The 20,218-nt window shown below is 45.2% G+C and overlaps 3 protein-coding genes across 14 annotated transcripts in view; all 3 read right to left on the bottom strand.

Annotated features, from left to right (window-relative positions):
* The window catches only part of LOC138970832 (Na(+)/H(+) exchange regulatory cofactor NHE-RF2-like), a 102,432-nt gene that overhangs the window by 27,462 nt on the left and 54,752 nt on the right, over positions 1 to 20,218 (bottom strand). The gene's annotated exons all lie outside the window — the stretch shown is intronic.
* LOC138971948 (uncharacterized) lies at positions 6,971 to 7,987 on the bottom strand (the record flags this gene model as incomplete). The annotated part of the gene is made up of 1 exon (XM_070344795.1): positions 6,971 to 7,987. A coding segment is annotated over one exon (1,017 nt), but the record flags the coding sequence as incomplete, so codon positions are not given.
* Positions 7,993 to 18,407, bottom strand: LOC138971947 (uncharacterized; the record flags this gene model as incomplete). Its single annotated transcript, XM_070344792.1, has 4 exons — positions 17,468 to 18,407; positions 16,634 to 16,841; positions 8,349 to 9,509; positions 7,993 to 8,299 (listed from the first exon to the last, which is right to left on the bottom strand). Coding segments are annotated over exons 1-4 (2,616 nt in total), but the record flags the coding sequence as incomplete, so codon positions are not given.

The following is a 20,218-nucleotide window of genomic DNA, read 5'->3' as shown; positions in this document are numbered from 1 at the left end:
TCGTTAGCTTCCAAAGTAAACTCTTTTTTCGTCCCATGCATGCGAAAGTGAGGATGTACTTCCGATGTCACTCAAAACTTTAGAAGTAGTCGCAAAATACCCTGAGTTACTTCCTCGCTTTGCTTCGAGGTAAACCCTTTTTCCGGCCCATGCATACGAAAGTGAGGCAAGTACTTCCGATGTCACTCAAAACTTCGGGAGTTGTCGCGAACTTCTCCCATAAGCATACGGGCCCTGACAACACGATACAGGTGTGAAGTGGGTCACCAGACTTCTGGGGGGGGGGGGGGGGGGGGGTGATTCGGGTCAGAAGTGGGGTAAGCACTTTGGTCTTCAGTCTTTGGGTTATAGCTTTCAGTGGAGAAGATGCCAACATGAAATTGCACTATGCTCTACTACTTATTGTCCTTGTCTATCGGACACAAAGAAGGGAAGCTACAATCGCCCCAGGCCATATATACTGTTTCCTGAGCCTGGACCATTGAGACGGTTACCTCATAGATCTGTTCATTCTTCAGTTTGTCGGCGTCAAAAGTTATACCCCCATTCCACACAACCGTTCTTTGTCAATCAATCAATCAATATGAGGCTTATATCGCGCGTATTCCGTGGGTACAGTTCTAAGCGCAGAGATTTTTATTTCTTATTTATTTTTTTATTTTTTTATGCAATTTATATCGCGCACATATTCAAGGCGCAGGGATTTATTTATGCCGTGTGAGATGGAATTTTTTTTACACAATACATCACGCATTCACATCGGCCAGCAGATCGCAGCCATTTCGGCGCATTTCCTACTTTTCACGGCCTATTATTCCAAGTCACACGGGTATTTTGGTGGACATTTTTATCTATGCCAATACAATTTTGCCAGGAAAGACCCTTTTGTCAATCGTGGGATCTTTAACGTGCACACCCCAATGTAGTGTACACGAAGGGACCTCGGTTTTTCGTCTCAACCAAGGAAGGCTGCCACAACAATGGAACGCTGCGCAAACGGTCGTTTTTTGGCATCTTCCAGCAGCGTCTGACCATAGTGGCAGCCGTCCTTGGTCGGTAAGGGAACGGGACTTGGAACGGATGTGTGGAATGCGGGTATGACAACTCAGTGTGTGAGAGCGCTACCGTTGCGTTTCCGTTGTTTTAAGTTCCTTTAACGATCCAAGCGTTCCGTTACCGATGGGTTGAGGTTCCATTACCGTTCATTCTGATCGGGAGGGGAACGGCTAAAAATTTTAACATGCAGCCCAAACTCAGCCGTCCCTACCGACCCTACCGTTTAAAGCAGTTCCGTTAACGATCAGTTACGTTCATTGCGGTTCTGTCCCGATTCCTCCCGTGCCCGCACCGTTCCTTGGTCGGTACGGGAACGGGACCTAGAACGGTTGTGTGGAAAGGGGGTATAAGACTCGACCACTTGGCTCATGGTGGAGACAGCTGGAAGATCTCTGGATATAATTGAAAATATTAGAAATTAGTGCTGTCGGGGCTGGGTAAAGGGAGTGGAGGGTAAGGATAAGGGGGAGGGGGGAGGGGTTAAGCGAGGGGTAAGAGAGACGAAAGAGAAAACTGGACAGGGAACAGTCACTGCCTGAAGTATTCAATAAAGCCACACACACACAAAAAGAAATTACCACATATGCAGGTTTTCAATTCATATTTTTGCAAAGTATCTGCACAAGCATTTGTGCCTCTGTGAGTATGTTCGTGGCTGCTTTCATGGGGTCCCTGTATCCTCAGGAATTTGAGGATTTCTTTTATATCTCTTTTTCTGACACCTTTTACAGGACATTTTTTTCCTTTCAGTCATAAGTTGTAGTAGTTTGACATTGTTTTAGGACAAGTAGAGCTCGTTCACCAGTAGCAAAGACTCACTCAGTCCGTCAGTGTGCCTGAGTGTGTGTGTCACCTGCAATGTACGGACAGGTTTGCACTGGCCCAAGCCGGGTGTCCGTTCATGAGAGGGACTGCTGTAACAGCAAAACTAGTGTGAAACATAAGTAATCATTTTATCCACTTGACTATATTCACAACAGGGACCTATCACTCTTCTTAGCATGGTTTTATGCCTACGGATTTTCAAATACTCTGCAACACATGTAACCCAAAGCCCTCACGTCCGTACAATACCGCTTTTTTATGAAAACATTGCTTCGGCCATGTTGATTTTAATCAACCAATTTTTGTGTGTGTTATACGGTTGGTGAGCCTTTGGTCGGTCCAAATCCGTTTTTTTTTGTTGTTTGTTTTTTGTTTTGCTTAACGCCCAGCCGACCACGAAGGGCCATATCAGGGCGGTGCTGCTTTGACATATAACGTGCGCCACACACAAGACAGAAGTCGCAGCACAGGCTTCATGTCTCACCCAGTCACATTATTCTGACACCGGACCAACCAGTCCTAGCACTAACCCCATAATGCCAGACGCCAGGCGGAGCAGCCACTAGATTGCCAATTTTAAAGTCTTAGGTATGACCCGGCCGGGGTTCGAACCCACGACCTCCCGATCACGGGGCGGACGCCTTACCACTAGGCCAACCGTGCCGGTATCCCCAATCCGGTACCTTTTAAAAATAGTAGGGAATCGGGTAGCTTGGCTCTAGACTGCTGCCCCCATATGATATCGTTCTTTTTGACCGCAAAAATGTATCGCTCATTCAGTTTGTACTCAGTATTACCCTGGTCTGAACTTTCGCTATATGCTGCCGTACTCAAACAGCACTTCAAGCCTTCGAATAAATAACCCTTTCTTGAACTTCTTCTGCGTTCATGGGCAGCAACGTCCATGTACACTCCTTTTTTTTTAACGTGTATCCCCCCCCCCTCCACCTGCCATGTAAGCATACACGCACGTCTGTCAACCCCCCAGCACACACACACACACACGAGCCAACCAGCAAGCTGACATTTCACGATGACAAATGACATGGCGGTACAAGAAATGACCTTCACCAATGAATGCCAAGAAGACCCACACTATTCCCGCCCGACTGCCCTCACGTCCATAATTATCACCCCTTTCCCCTTGGTCAAGGAAGAGGTTGGAGGCAGATTCCATTGACTAAACTCCCACTTCAATAGTAGCAGTGGACGACAAAGACGAGAGCTGTCTTCCACCAAAAGGTCGCCAAGCCCTTCTTTCTTCAACTACTAGTTACCCTCTTCTGGTGAAAACATTTCGCTGAGAGTGGGGGTTGTGGTGGCCGGAGGGTGTGAGGGACCAATTTAGCATGCTTCGTTTTCGGACATTGCTTTTTTGTCTGCTTCTTTATTACCGGAATAGTAATGGTCTCTCCACAATGCACGGTGTTTTTCGGTCTATCTCTCTTGTCCAGTGAACAACTGTCTCGGTATTCCTACAGGCTCTGGTTTTTCTGCTGTAGTGGTTTGCAATGTGGTTGAGGAAAACTATTCTTCTGCTGTCTTTGTGGGAGGACACGTGTGGCTGTCAATTTAACGTTGGAATTTCTAAGGTCCCACAAAGTGCACGCAGCGAATTCCTATTACTTTTAGCATAAAACGCAAAATTTAGCACCTCACCTTGAATTCAATTAAGAGTGAAGATCCCTGTGTCACGTGCATGCATATAATTATACAGCCATTGACAGAGACCTTGCACTTTGGCTATGTGAAACTAACGAGCAGATTCTATCACGGGAAAAAAAAAGCTAAACACGTAACTAAATCAACTACTCTCTTCAACAAATGCCCTGTTTTAAACAACAACCTCCTTTGTTGTCGACTAAAAATCAGTAAAAGCCAACGTCAACTAACTCCTGTGGCATTCTTCATCTTGTTACACAATTGTGGAGAAAGTGGTTTTGACCTTGACATTGAACGAGCTTAAAGTTCATTCCGTCACGAAGAACTGTTTGACATCCCACGACATCCAACTTCCTAAGCTGAAACTTGAACTGCTCGCTGATCGTTTTGACAGTTCCTCTTCACATGGGCGTTACCACGCTGAGGAATGCGACATGGAATCATGTACTGAACGACTCTCTCTCTCTCTTCTAGTCTTTCGGATGAGACGAAAAACCGAGGTCCCTTCGTGTACACTACATTGGGGTGTGCACGTTAAAGATCCCACGATTGACAAAAAGGTCTTTCCTGGCAAAATTGTATAGGTATAGATAAAAAAAATGTCCACCAAAATACCCGTGTGACTTGGAATAATAGGCCGTGAAAAGTAGGATATGCGCCGAAATGGCTGCGATCTGCTGGTCGATGTGAATGCGTGATGTATTGTGTAAAAAATTCCATCTCACACGGCATAAATAGATCCCTGCGCCTTGAGTCCGAGCCTGGAGATACGCGCGCGATATAAGACTTCATATAAAAATTCTCTCTCGAGGCTGCTGACAAATGACGCGCCGTTTAATACTAAGTGTACGGTGAACCAATTGTACTTAAGTAGAGTTTTGAGGGAGAAAAGGTCGGTGAAAAGAGTAAGAAGCTTACAGTTTACTGCTCAAAACAAACGATGCTTATGTTCTCAACCATCGAAGTACTAACTTACTGTCATTCACTGTAGTTACTAACTCTTGTTATCCCCTGCAAAAGAAACTGTTTACAAAAAAAATTGTGGAACCTCTCTCCCTCTCTCTTCTTTACCCCAATATCCCAAGCCCAGTCTATCCGGCGCTCTTTCATTGTCAAATACGTTAAATAACTTATCTTAAGGACGAAAAGACTGAAACCGATATGGTACGGTACATCCAAAAACCTCATCTAAACGCTGCATAGCAAAACAGTGCCTGCATGCAAACCACCCATTGATTCGCTCTTGACCCGTTCGGTGTTCCCGGTCTTGTTTATCAAAGCATCATAAGCAAAACGTGACATGTTGCTGGCAGGCTTCCAAGCTCATTACCTAGATAAATGATCGTTCATACTTCATACCGCAGTTTGACTTCGACCGGGATCTATAAGTGGTCCTCAGTCAATATATACCCCATATCAACAGGGGTGTATATAAAATATATCCACCTTCTGATAAAAACGTTTATTGCACTCTGTTCGAGGGATCTATAAGTGGTCCTCAGTCAATATATACCCCATATCAATAGGGGTGTATATAAAATATATCCACCTTCTAATAAAAACGTGTATTGCACTGTGTATGAGCGCTTAGTATGTACTGTGCCGCGATGGGTGGCGAGGAATCTTGTAGCATGCCAGTCGAACAGGAAATTATATATCAACTATACTCACTCCTACATGTGTACTATGTGTAACGACCGGGGTAATATATTGGGCCAGAAGGATGACGGGAAATCCTTTATAAATCCGATTCAAACAGGGGTATAAAACAATATTTATCCCGACTTGTGTACAGGATCTATCGTGACGTTGATGTAGAGGGGAGCAGTCGGCGAAGATTCCTTTCAGAACACTATAGTGACAGGGTGATATATAAACATATTCACCCCTATACATGAAGAAATACTTGCATAATACAGCGGTACGAATTTTGTGGAGAGCCCCATTAAAACAAGGGAACGCCAGAGGAGACAGCGCTACAAAAGAAGCTATACGGCCCCAGAGTCAGAGGACTTGGAGAGGACAGCACGTTTCGCCCTGCAGTCCGGACTGACGATCTAACAGCGAACGACAAGAAGACAAGAAGAAACAAGGGAACACACACACATCAAATACTGTAGTTTTAATACGAGTAAGTTTGGGGGGCAGGGTGGTTCGTGGCAGAATCTAGTATTTACGAACTCCTGAAATAGTTGCAATTGTTTTGCAAGTTTCCAAAATTGCTTCCCTGTACCTAAGCCTTTAAATGAAGAAAATTGCCGGCAAATTGGGATAGATATTGATAATGGGGTGATACTTGCGTGCGGGGATTCCGTGATGTTTTGTGCAGTATGGCGGTTAGGACAAGTTGAGGGGGTTGTGTGTGTGTTTGTGTGTGTGTGTGTGCTGGTGTGCTGGTGTGTGTGTGGGTGCTGGTGCGTGCGTGTGTGTGCGTGTGTCTGCGTTTGCATGTGTTTGTGCGTGAGTGTGTGTGTGTTTGCCGAAAGGTTTGTCGCTGCACAAAATGTAATACAAATATACGGTCAAAGAGTGCTCCAAAACTTCCACGTATGAAAACTGGAAAAACCGTTTAAAAAAAAAACCAATTAAAAAAACCCAGCCGCATACCCGCGTGAACCTGAGACGGCTACATCAATGATCAAAGCCACAATAACTGTCTGTCTTAATTCACAGCTTTGTTGATATTCCATGACACAAACATAATTATTTTCTCTCCCCCTATACTCCATCGACCCCCACCCCTCCTGCAAATTTCCCCGGCCTCCCCAATCCCATCCATGGCATCTTTACCCCCCTCCTCATAACCGGTTATTTCTCGCCCACTTTGGAATCGTTTGCACAAATCCCCACCGCTCATTCCTAACAGGTCAATGCACTGTGGTGGGGTGGGCTCGATAACAACCTGCTCGCAAACGACAAATGGTTTTATTATGCTTCTAGTCATAACTCGGGCATTCAGAAAAAGCGAGCATGAATAGAGGGGGGCCGTAAAAAAACCTACTAAAGAAACACACCGCAGAATTCAGACTAATGACCCGTGTACCTGCGCGTTTTAACCTTACACTTATTATTGGAACAAGATAAAGGGCATAACAAAAAGGGTCTCTTTTCAACACAAGATAATAGCCCCCAAAAGGGGGTTGTTGCAAGTGTGTTGTAGCATTTTGTTACCTTCATATTTCTCTAAATATGAATACGTTGTTCAAGCCTAGAAAGACTCTATACAAAACAGGGTATTTGCGAGTCGTTTATCCCCGTCGTTCCAAGTTTAACCACTAATAGTTTCCCTCTTGAGATTGAAGTAGTCACTGGCAGTAAAATAATCTTCATCAACTGTTCCCCTCACGATTCAAAGTGGGCGATATTTACCGTTCATGAATCAACTAACTGTCTTTCTTCTGTGAATCGGAGAACTATAAAAGGCTTCTCAAATAGAGGAAGACTGGGGGATTGGTGTGGTGTAAGACTGGGGGATTGGTGTGGTGTAAGACTGGGGGATTGGTGTGCAAGACTGGGGGATTGGTGTGGTGTAAGACAGGGGGATTGGTGTGGTGTAAGACTGGGGGATTGGTGTGCAAGACTGGGGGATTGGTGTGGTGTAAGACTGGGGGATTGGTGTGGTGTAAGACTGGGGGATTATTGTGGTGTAAGACTGGGGGATTGGTGTGGTGTAAGACTGGGGGATTGGTGTGGTGTAAGACAGGGGGATTGATGTTGTGTAAGACAGGGGGATTGGTGTGGTGTAAGACTGGGGGATTGGTGTGGTGTAAGACTGGGGGATTGGTGTGGTGTAAGACTGGGGGATTGGTGTTGTGTAAGACAGGGGGATTGGTGTGGTGTAAGACTGGGGGATTGGTGTGGTGTAAGACTGGGGGATTGGTGTTGTGTAAGACAGGGGGATTGGTGTTGTGTAAGACTGGGGGATTGGTGTTGTGTAAGACTGGGGGATTGGTGTGGTGTAAGACTGGGGGATTGGTGTGGTGTAAGACTGGGGGATTGGTGTGGTGTAAGACTGGGGGATTGATGTGGTGTAAGACAGGGGGATTGGTGTGGTGTAAGACTGGGGGATTGGTGTGGTGTAAGACTGGGGGATTGATGTGGTGTAAGACAGGGGGATTGGTGTGGTGTAAGACTGGGGGATTGGTGTGGTGTAAGACTGGGGGATTGGTGTTGTGTAAGACTGGGGGATTGGTGTGGTGTAAGACAGGGGGATTGGTGTGGTGTAAGACTGGGGGATTGGTGTGGTGTAAGACTGGGGGATTGGTGTTGTGTAAGACTGGGGGATTGGTGTGGTGTAAGACTGGGGGATTGGTGTGGTGTAAGACTGGGGGATTGGTGTGGTGTAAGACTGGGGGATTGGTGTTGTGTAAGACTGGGGGATTGGTGTGGTGTAAGACTGGGGGATTGGTGTGGTGTAAGACTGGGGGATTGGTGTGGTGTAAGACAGGGGGATTGGTGTTGTGTAAGACTGGGGGATTGGTGTGGTGTAAGACTGGGGGATTGGTGTGGTGTAAGACTGGGGGATTGGTGTGGTGTAAGACTGGGGGATTGGTGTGGTGTAAGACTGGGGGATTGGTGTGGTGTAAGACTGGGGGATTGGTGTGGTGTAAGACTGTGGGATTGGTGTGGTGTAAGACTGGGGGATTGGTGTGGTGTAAGACTGGGGGATTGGTGTTGTGTAAGACTGGGGGATTGGTGTGGTGTAAGACTGGGGGATTGGTGTGGTGTAAGACTGGGGGATTGGTGTGGTGTAAGACTGGGGGATTGGTGTGGTGTAAGACTGGGGGATTGGTGTGGTGTAAGACTGGGGGATTGGTGTGGTGTAAGACTGGGGGATTGGTGTGGTGTAAGACTGGGGGATTGGTGTGGTGTAAGACTGGGGGATTGGTGTGGTGTAAGACTGGGGGATTGGTGTGGTGTAAGACAGGGGGATTGGTGTGGTGTAAGACTGGGGGATTGGTGTGGTGTAAGACTGGGGGATTGGTGTGGTGTAAGACTGGGGGATTGGTGTGGTGTAAGACTGGGGGATTGGTGTGGTGTAAGACTGGGGGATTGGTGTGGTGTAAGACTGGGGGATTGGTGTGGTGTAAGACTGGGGGATTGGTGTGTAAGACTGGGGGATTGGTGTGGTGTAAGACTGGGGGATTGGTGTGGTGTAAGACTGGGGGATTGGTGTGGTGTAAGACTGGGGGATTGGTGTGGTGTAAGACTGGGGGATTGGTGTGGTGTAAGACTGGGGGATTGGTGTGGTGTAAGACTGGGGGATTGGTGTGGTGTAAGACTGGGGGATTGGTGTGGTGTAAGACAGGGGGATTGGTGTGGTGTAAGACAGGGGGATTGGTGTGGTGTAAGACTGGGGGATTGGTGTGGTGTAAGACTGGGGGATTGGTGTGGTGTAAGACTGGGGGATTGGTGTGGTGTAAGACTGGGGGATTGGTGTGGTGTAAGACAGGGGGATTGGTGTGGTGTAAGACTGGGGGATTGGTGTGGTGTAAGACTGGGGGATTGGTGTGGTGTAAGACTGGGGGATTGGTGTGGTGTAAGACTGGGGGATTGGTGTGGTGTAAGACTGGGGGATTGGTGTGGTGTAAGACTGGGGGATTGGTGTGGTGTAAGACTGGGGGATTGGTGTGGTGTAAGACTGGGGGATTGGTGTGGTGTAAGACTGGGGGATTGGTGTGGTGTAAGACTGGGGGATTGGTGTGGTGTAAGACTGGGGGATTGGTGTGGTGTAAGACTGGGGGATTGGTGTGGTGTAAGACTGGGGGATTGGTGTGGTGTAAGACTGGGGGATTGGTGTTGTGTAAGACTGGGGGATTGGTGTGGTGTAAGACTGGGGGATTGGTGTGGTGTAAGACTGGGGGATTGGTGTGGTGTGGTGAATCGACGAAACCGAATGGCATTCTGAATTCTCGAAGATAGGGCACAATCGGACGGCCTTCTGGATTGTGGGGCCGGGGCAACACCTTCTTGGTGTTATCAAGATGACCGAATGGAGGAAAAATTTGTTGGACGGTCAGACAGTGAGGCATGAAAATAAACTGACATTTGATAACGAGAAACCTTCCGAAAAAGCTGACACCGATTCGGCAAAAAATTTTGCCTCCTGCAAGCAACCATTTATCAACCTATTTAATCTCGGTTGTTTACTATCACAAAAAAATACAAAATAATTGGAATAACAAAAGAAGAAAGGCTGGGGTAGACTTTTAACACAAATCCTTCTCTCCCACGCTTTCAACTAGACGGAGAGGAGAGAGGGAGGGATAGGTAGCGAAGGAGGACGAGGGGGTGTTGTTAACAGGTGTGTGTGTGTGTGTGCGTGTGTGTGTGTGAGTGAGTGAGGGGTTGCTGGTAGAGGGGAGGGGGGTGTGAGGGGTTAGCGTGACAAATGGACAGAATACACCGGGGCAACAACGTTGAGTCACAGTGAGAGAGATCAGGCCGACAAACAATGCACAAGACATCGCTTCTGCGGACACTGATAGATCACATGGCCAAGGAAACACCCCCCCCCCACACACACACACACACACACACACCGTTACCTGAATTAGAAAAATAAATATTTCGCGTGGCCTTGACCAAGATCGCCGGGCAGACAAACAAAATCCAGTTTGCTCTAATGACAAAAAACACCCCAAAATTCTGTGGCTATTGAAATATGGCTGGGGAAGAACATACTTCAGTGTCTGCAATCTTATCTACTGAGCCCCGGGAGCTGTTTATACAAGTGGCTTTGCTCTGACATTTAGAATCTTTTGTTTTCTTTTCCTATAAAAAACAAAAAAACAACCCTATCTCTCTTATTGTCGCATTCTAATCAGGAGAAAATGTACTATCTTTCTGTTACCACTATCTTACCTGACACCAGAGAGCTGTTTATACGAGCTTGGCTGCTCTTTCTCTCTCTCACCTAGCAATTTGGTTTCAGAATGTTATCTTTTCCATTGTCGCAACAAAAGCAGGCTTGTGCAGCTAGCAAAAAAAAAACAAAACATCCAGCTTATATGTCTCACACCTCAAGAAATCCACCTTGCATATTTCAACAACAAAACAGCTAAACGCCCCCCTCCGGAGCGTTATTCTAAGTCTTTTAAATCTTCTAACCTTAAAACCTCCATACACCCCCCCCCCCCACCCCCTCTCTCTCTCTTGCAAAACGCCCGTTTGTCTGTGAGAGTTATTTTTCTTGACATGTCAACAGCTAATGATACAGTGCACAATATGCAAATACATGCAGACTTCTCAAGTTCAGGGAGACAGACAAGTCCTGATGCAACACTTTAACACATTGACATGCATAATTATTAGCTATTTGGAAAATTCAGGGTTTACAGAGAAGTCAGGTACATTTTGCACAAACGATGTGAAGTTTACGCAAGTGGCTTTACTTTGACTAAATGCAAACCTACTTACAAACTGTTCTGTTACAGTTCAAACACTGGTAAAAACCGCAACGGTAATTGAATCGTTTACTTTAGCGGTTTGAGGCAATGTTTGTTGAGCAGGTTTTTTTGTTCCTTTGCCACTCAAACAAGCCCTGCCATTGGAAAAAATTTGATAGTTGCCACGCAAACTTTTGTTGTCCCCGTGAAACTGGGATCGTGTGCTCTTTTAAAGTTTGACTTGTGCCATTCCAAGCTTGCTCTTTCCAAGACATTAAAGACAATTTGTTAGCATCCGCATTAAAATGTAATCCTGCGAAATGCGTCCAAGCCCCGACGATGTGTAACCTGGCAATCCTAAACAGGTAGAGAGGGAGGGAGGAGGTGCGGGAGAGAGGGAGAGGAGAAGGAGGGGTAGAAGAGAGGAGAGGGACAGAAGGAAAACCTAAACACACACACACGAAACAGAAAGAAAAAAAAGCTAAGAAAAGAGAAAATAAAATACATTCTTGAACAGACGCCTTTCTAATAACCCACCACTCAGAAATATTTTATTCTCTTTTCTTTGCATACGTCGCCCACTAGTCGTCGTAAATGAAACTTATCACTGGCCAAGGTAAACCACTGCAAGGAGGCGGCTAAACACTCACGACACACAATAAGTGGATCCCTGCCTCTCACCAACGCATGTCACCCTGCCTTCCAGACTGCAGTAGTTATTTACCTCCACATGTACACGCCGACTGCAAACCGTTCTCGCGTTTACCTGGTAAAGGCCATGAGTGCGAGGTAAAATTACAAAAAAAGTTGACGTTGGTAAAGAGAGAAGCGAAGGGGGGGGGGGGGGGGGGGTAGAGGGTGAGACAGAGAGAGCAAAGTGAGAGTGAGAGAGAGTAAACAGAGAAAGTGAGAAAAAATTAGGTAGGGGGCGAGAGAGAGAGAGAGAGAGAGAGAGAGAGAGAGAGAGAGAGAGAGAGAGAGAGAGAAGAGGGATAGGGAGAGTAAACAAAGAGTCAGAAAACGAGAGAGAGAGAGAGAGAGAGAGAGAGAGAGAGAGAGAGAGAGAGAGAGAGAGAGAAAGAGAGAGAGAGAAAGAGAAAGAGAAAAAGAGAGAGAAAGAGAGAGAGAGAAAGAGAAAGAGAAAGAGAAAGAAAGAGAGAGAGAGAAAGAGAGAGAAGAGGGATAGGGAGAGTAAACAAAGAGTCAGAAAACGAGAGAGAGAGAGAGAGAGAGAGAGAGAGAGAGAGAGAGAGAGAGAGAGAGAGAGATGATGGAAGGGGGTGGGGGGGCTCGGCCAGGGCGGCGACATCGAGGACTATTTCGAAGTCTACCTAACTGCACACTCACGCCCGACCCTTCCCTCCAACCACAAACCCAAAGAGGAGAATACAGAATGGTTTCCAATGTATGCAAGAGACGTGTTCATGTTGGCAATAAATCAGCCTGCCACGTCGCTCACAAAACCTGTGCTTACACCGTGCGTAGATCGTCCTATAAACTCATTCATCGACATCGGAATGCCACACACAGCCTTACACAAAGCCGTACGAAATGGGGAGGCGGGGCAGAAAGTCGTCTAAATTCAAAACTGCAATGCCGTTTTTCTTTCCGATGCTACACATTTCTACATAGAAGCGCATATCTGGTTCAGTCCTACTTATAAGTACATGAATTCATGCCACATACATGCACACGAATCTGAGAAGACAGAGAGTGACACTGGATATCAAGCTTTTTTTTACTGCTAACACTCACGCATAAAAATATTGCTCATTCGCCTGTCAAAGTGACACACTGACTTCCCGATTATACAAATCAAATGAGGATGAAAGTCGCTTGTTCCTTTCAATGCTCGTTCTTTTTTTTTTTAATCTCAGCATAACTCTCTTGAACTCTTGTTGCACAAGTCGTGTGCATTAAGAAGGCTTGCGTCTCTTGGTTTCTTCTCAGATCGTTTACACAATCGTGTGAATCATCCCACTGAGATACGCCCGGGCGTTTGCGTAGGAAAAGAGTATTCTTCCATGTGGACACGTGCAAACGAAGTCTACAGCTTGCTTGATTTCTATGCAGAGGGAAAATGTATTGCTGTATTAATTTTGTAATTGACATCAATGACAGTCTGGAAAATCAATTAAAAAAATCCAACTTCTGCCCACGAAGTTGCTAGGTAGGCTTTTGATTTGGGGTAGATGTTCAAGTCGAAGTATACCCTTATCCCATCTGACACCCTGCACAGGTTGGCTGTGGTCTACACCTGATATCGTTTACGTAGGAAGGATGGAATCTTTTCATTCGAATGGAAAGCTACACCATTACAACGACTGGCTAAAATATCAGGATGACACATACATGCACAAGAGACAGAGAGCGACAGTGTACACCGAGCTTTGTCATTGCGTGCACTGACGCATGGACATACTGCTCATTCGCCTGTAAAACTGACGCACTGTCTGACAATTTTTTCATTTTTCTCACAGGGGCCAGTAGTGTGTAAAGTGCAAGATGTGGGGCACTCAGCTTTTTGTTGTGTTTTTCTATTGTCATCTGTTGCAATCTGTTCTGTTGTATTGTGCTGTAATATAATGTACATAATTGCATTGCATTGTGCTTTTGTTGCATCCTGAAAGATTAACGACATTCATGCAAATTACACAACACAAGTTCTGCTTTAACATTTTCAAAAGCGCTGGTGGCTCGGATTTTTCGTTCTATTGTAATGTAATGAACTGCATTTTGTATGTATAGTAATGCGTTATGTCGTATCGTATTACATGCACATGTATGCGCTAAGCTAACTGATTCTGGCTATAAAAAAAACTTTTAAAGTTCGTTATGCGACGATTTATTTTTCCTTCGTGACCCGGCATGATAGTTTTGTCATATCAAATACAACCCACAAGGCGCTAAGTGGTTCTCATGGTAATTTGCAGCGCGGGACTTTGTTCTTTTCATTGCGTTGATGATATTTGTAATGCCCCGGTAATCACAAGCATTACATGGTTTAACACAAGATTAAACATTCACCTCAGACGAATGGTCATTCTTTGGTGTCGGAAGTCGACAAAATGAGTTTTAAGCGTTGAGTACCTTTGTTACTTTCATCTCTTTGGGGCCAAAACTATAAAATCCGACGAAAGACCGGCTTTAGATATCGATCTTAAATTAAAAAAAAGATGACGGTTCAAACAGAAATACTTCTCAATCGCTGAAGCAAATCTACCCGTGCTGTTTAGTCGGTCCATATCCAAGGTAGTAATGAGTCCCAGCAACGGAACACATACACAGACCATTTAAAACGGAAAGCGACAGAAAAGGATCAACCCCCCCTCCCCTCCCAACAAAGGCAGGGTAGAACGAAATACAGCGGAAGACGCATATTTCCGTCTTATGCGCAGTGGTCTACTCAAGATATCGCCAGGGCGAAATTGCTCAGATGAAACAGGTACGAACGTATGAAACTCCGCAAGAGTGTCACAAGAAAAGGGAATGTGACACGTTTGTGGTCTGCCCCTCAGCATTCGCTTTGAGTCATTTAAGGGCAACAAGAAAGGTCTCAAGAAACAGGGGAGAGGGGGGGAGAGAGAGAGAGAGAGAGAGAGAGAGAGAGAGAGAGAGAGAGAGAGAGAAAAAAAAAAAGGAAAGCTTGGGTTGGGGGTGGGGCGGGTAGAGAGGGAGCCAGCCAGCTAGAGTATGAGGTGCAAAGCTCCAAGCGACGCCAAGATAGACTGACTATTAGGGTTTAACGTCCTCTTAGACCAACTGGTCTATATTGGGACAGGTATTGGTAATACGCTGAAGATATGGTGTGATACTTTGATTCGAACAAGCCCGCTGTGGCTGTCTTCTTCGACACACCAGCATTGGGTTTATCTCGTCAAAGTATCAAAATACGATCATGATAATCGGAGACGAGAGATGATGCATGCGTGTCTTCGTGTTTTCCAAGCCCTGAGACTTTCGCTGTTCTTTCTTTCTTTATTTGGTGTTTAAGTCGTTTTCAACCACGAAGGTTATATCGCGACGGGGAAAGGGGGGAGATGGGATAGAGCCACTTGTTAATTGTTTCTTGTTCACAAAAGCACTAATCAAAAAATTGCTCCAGGGGCTTGCAACGTAGTACAATATATTACCTTACTGAGAGAATGCAAGTTTCCAGTACAAAGGACTTAACATTTCTTACATCCTGCTTGACTAAAATCTTTACAAACATTGAATAATTATATTCTACACAAGAAACACTTAAGGGTAAAAGGAGAAACAGAATCCGTTAGTCGCCTCTTACCGCGGGGGGTGACTTTCGCTGTGAACGTGGGATCTTTTTCGTGCGCATGTGTGCACACGGGGGTGTTCGGACACCGAAGAGAGTCTGCACAAAGTTGACTCCGAGAAATAAATCTCTCGCCGAACGTGGGGATCGAACCCACGCTGATAGCGACCAACTGGCTACAAAGCCAGCGCGCTACCAACTGAGCTATAGCGACCAAGAGAGTCAAGGTCACACAATCAAGAACACTGACCATGCCTTATCTTCAACACTCTGTTCTGTTTCTTGGTGCAACAAGATCCGATCAAAACGACAAGGTATAATCTTTCCCTTGTCCCATAACTTAAACCGCGTCAGACAGACATGACAGACACGAAGGGGATTGGTTGTCCTTTCCCACGGATGCACGGACACGCTCTAGGTTTTGTCGTTCGACAAGGATGAATTTCAACAGCGACACTTCGCGAAGACACGCTCATGTATGGACTATTTGTTGACACTGAAACGCAGCACAGACGAAGATAGGGACGCGAGCGCCTTCTGTGTGCTATCAGAAGTTGGGGGCCCAGTTTCCAATGTACTTGCAATGTTTGCTCGTCTTTATTCAGATGTTTGTTTGTTTTCAAAGTAAGTATCTTGCCATATTTGTTTGCATTCACATCGGCGTTCAATGGCCGCCCATGTTCCACTTTTTCACACCAAAGATGAGCACTTTTATAATCCCTCCCACGCTACAGAAGCTAAGAAAATGAGAAGAGAAAAAGAAACAAGAGTTGTACTTTTGCAGAAAGTATTAGGGTATGTACTTAGAAATGTCAATACAATTCATTACCCGCCCAACCCCAGCCCCATTTCTCATCCACCCCCCCCCCCCCTCTCTTTCTGTTCAATATGCGCTCATAGCAAATATAGGTCTTACTTAACTCTACATAGTCTCAAGAGGATAGCGTTGTGTACTTGCTCATCTGAGTTGAGCTCCGTAAAGCTACTGTTCGGCAACGGAAGTAGTTCGTTCTACTGTAAGAATGTCTTCATGCAGTCTCTCATCGCTTTCAAGGGTGTAACAAACTTACCTTTCGTTCTGACAACAACGTTCAACGCCTAAGATGAATCATGAAACTCACATCATTAAATAAATTTGAATGAAGCTTAATTAAGAAAGAAAAAAATCACTAACATGAAGACACATCTAATGAAATGTCACAAAAGCTGACATAGCATGCAACATTAATGATGCAAAACGTAAGATTAAATTAATGATGCACGACACGCACAGATATGTTAATCGGTACAAAACAAACGTTACAACCGCTACATTATCAGTGATTATATGACCCCCCAAAAGGAAACAAAACCCGACGCACATACGAGTGCTTCATGATTATAATTCGACCCTCGGGGGACTATGAGGAACAATCAAAAACGACTTAATGACGCAAATCTTTCAACGTTTGCACGGGAAATAGATAACGACACAGGCATAATGAAAAAGACTTGATCCCACGTATTATGATCGGGAGAAGATACATTCATTAGCAAGAGACGAGGTGAGAATGTTATTACAAGGAGGAAGAGACACGAGAGGGGGAGGGGGGCGGGGGTGGGTAATGGATTAGGGGAGAGTGGCGGAGTCAAGGGGGTTCATGGAGGGGATGGGGGAAGGGAGGAAAATGATGTTCTGATGGGAGATATGCAACACAACTTCAAACCCTCAAAACAATCTTCTGATTACACGTCGTACACCACCCGGCTTCACCCCAGTTCCCTCGCAACCAAACATCAAAACCTGAAAACGTCGACAGTTAAAATACAAACAAACAAGCAGAAACAAAATGATTAGCACAACATTGATAACAAAATGATTAGCACAACATTGATAACAAAATGATTAGCACAACATTGATAACAAAATGATTAGCACAACATTGATAACAAAATGATTAGCACAACATTGATAACAAAATGATTAGCACAACATTGATAATTATGCAGGCATGCGTGTCAATAAAAACAAAATGTTTACTTGCACGATGAAGACGCATTGAGTTAGTGGCGACTTTCGCAGGGTTAGCTCGCTTTCTTATATTAGTAGCAGGGTGCAGACAAGTTGCTAAGCAACAACAACAACAACAACAACAAAAATCATGCGATGGTGCTTGTTAGCCGTCGTCAGTCTCTTCCCCAAGTTTACGGATTAGTTAGTAGTCCCGGGGGGTCAACCTTTTTCCCACACACGAAGAGGAGGAGGACAGAAAACTGAAATATCTACCGTTGCTTGTATGCGTTTTAGGCTCTTCGGGTTCAGCAACAGTGTCTCCGTTCTCCTTTACTTCTGCTTCTCCATCAGTCTTGTCCTCCGATACCACAACCACGGCTGCTGAGCCGTTAACTTCCGGTTCCGGGGTGCTTTCCACAGGTACCACCACCTCCACTTCTTCGACGGTGTCTTCCCCAGAAACCACCTTTGTAGGGGCGGTTTCCACGGACACAGCTTGTTCAGCTTCAATGGGTGTTTCTGTGTCAGTGGCCTCTTCGCTGGGTTTGGTCAGGTTGTCCACAGTTTCGTAATCTGCCATGATGGCTTCGACTTCCTTCTCATTTTTTTCCTTAGGCTCTTCCTTAGGCTCGTCTTCCTTTGTTTCCTCTTCCTTCGTATCTTCTTCCTTCGCTTCCTCTTCCTGTATCTCTTCCTTCGTCTCCTCTTCCTTCGTCTCTTCCTTTTTCTTGGCCTCCGCTTTTCCAACTGCTATCACTGTGACTTGCTTCTCCTCCCGCTTCTCTTCCTGCTTCTCTTCCTGCTTCTCTTCCTCCTTCTCTTCCTCCTTCTCTTCCTGCTTCTCTTCCTGCTTCTCTTCCTCCTTCTCTTCCTCCTTCTCTTCCTCGGCCTTTTCTTCTTCCTTCTCTTCGTGCGTCCCTGCAACAGCATTTTCCGTTTCTATGACAACGGAAGCGGGACCCGCTGCCACGGCAAGCGCGACCTTGACCTGCTCTTCGAGAAGGTCACGTGACGACTGAAAGCCGTCTGAAGGCTCCTCAACCAACGTGAATACATTACCCGAACCTTCTTCGCCGTCCTTGGCATTGATGAAGATGACCTTGAAGTTCCCCGGAGGATTCAGGGACGCTGCAAGCGAGAATGACACTGAAGCACAGGCACAACGGTGCGCAAAGCTAGTACCGTCATCATCTTCTAACCTTTCGTTAGTCATGGATCTGGACTTAAAAGCTTTATGTTTTGTATACAACTCTTTCAAGAGAAACTGTTCAAAATTTAGACCACAAGGCAAGCGCCTAAAAATATGGTGTGTGCTGTCTGTTGTCAAAAAATAACACACACACAAACTTTAAAGTGCATGGATATTCAGTTCTGTGTTTCTTCTTTTTCTTTAAAGTACATTTAAAAACAAGATAACTAATTACGTTGCAATCTGTTCGCCATTTACTGAAATATCCAACTTCAAACAAACCCTTGAACAGTGGATTGACATAATTTACGAATTCTTTCTTTCTTTATTTGGTGTTTTACGTCGTTTTCAACCACGAAGGTTATATCGCGACGGGGGAAGGGGGGAGATGGGATAGAGCCACTTGTCAATTGTTTCTTGTTCACACAAGCACTAATCAAAAATTTGCTCCAGGGGCTTGCAACGTAGTACAATATATTACCTTACTGGGAGAATGCAAGTTTCCAGTACAAAGGACTTAACATTTCTTACATACTGCTTAACTAAAAATCTTTACAAAAATTGACTATATTCTATACAAGAAACACTTAACAAGGGTAAAAGGAGAAACAGAATCCATTAGTCGCCTCTTACGACATGCTGGGGAGCATCGGGTAAATTCTTCCCCCTAACCCGCGGGGGCTATAATTTACGAATAGTGGTTGGTAAAACTGTTCTTTACATTCACAGCAACCATATGTGCCCGTCCATCATTACGTGTTACACGTTACGATTCCACTGTTTCCATACATGAAAGGTTAGAAGAATCATACGGTACATGCATACAGCAAGGTGCAGCAGCGACCACCCACTCAGCCAACTGCAAACCAAACAACCAAGCAGGTAAGCAAGCAATCAAGCCATGAATTATGAATGCTGATGTAGCTTCCAGCTGTCCAAAGCACTTCCCTTTGATGTCCAAGAAAGCTTTAGCAGCTGTGGTTCGTATGCATGTTTTGAGCCGAATGTTCTGGCCAAAGCAATTTTATCCTCTCTTCCGAACTATCTTCTGGAATTATTTTGCTGCTATTGCATCTGACAGTCGAAACACAAAGCAGTGGACAATGACATTTTCTTGATGTCAAATACAAAAAGCGTGATGTTTCCTAAATATGACAATAAAGCGATGAGAAGATGTGCGGGGGAGGGGGCTTTTACGCCTTGATAACGGTATGACTTGCTTTCTGACAATAAATCTGACATACAACACACTACCACAGAAGTGGGTCTGTGTCGGGGGCACCACAATACAGCTCATGCAATTAATCTCGCACGACACCAACAACAACATCTGACGCATCACAAATCAAGCCTTGTCAGCACTGCAGAGGGGCTTACGCGTCCTGCACATGCAAAAATAGTGATGGCATGCCCGTACACAAGGGTGAATTCATAACACGTAACACCTGTTCTAATAAACATGCATCCTTGTTCCAATCCTTGTCTACACCACACACGATGGCTTATCTTGCTTGACGTGTCACACGTGGGGGGAATTACTTGCCCTTCACCCCGACATGCCCAACACAGACACACTCTCCCAAAAAGATCTACTCAAAAGAAAAAAACACACCCTACAAACAAAAACAGAGGGGAACTTCTCGGTGAAAAATAACAGATAACTTCACTGGATTAAATCAAAGAAAACAAGTTCAGTTAGTTTCGTCTAAACCCCCACATGCACAGCAATCTTTCGCCAATACTATATTTCCTAACCAGAAAAAAATTGAACTAAAAAGAATGGGAATGCATGGGATATAAAAAGATGGGGACAGAGGTGATAAAGGCAGGGCCCG

This window comes from Littorina saxatilis, linkage group LG7, assembly GCF_037325665.1.
Source record: "Littorina saxatilis isolate snail1 linkage group LG7, US_GU_Lsax_2.0, whole genome shotgun sequence".
NCBI classification, from domain to species: Eukaryota; Metazoa; Mollusca; class Gastropoda; order Littorinimorpha; family Littorinidae; genus Littorina; species Littorina saxatilis.
Note: the sequence above shows the minus strand (reverse complement) of the source record. Positions and strands in the feature narration are given on the sequence as shown.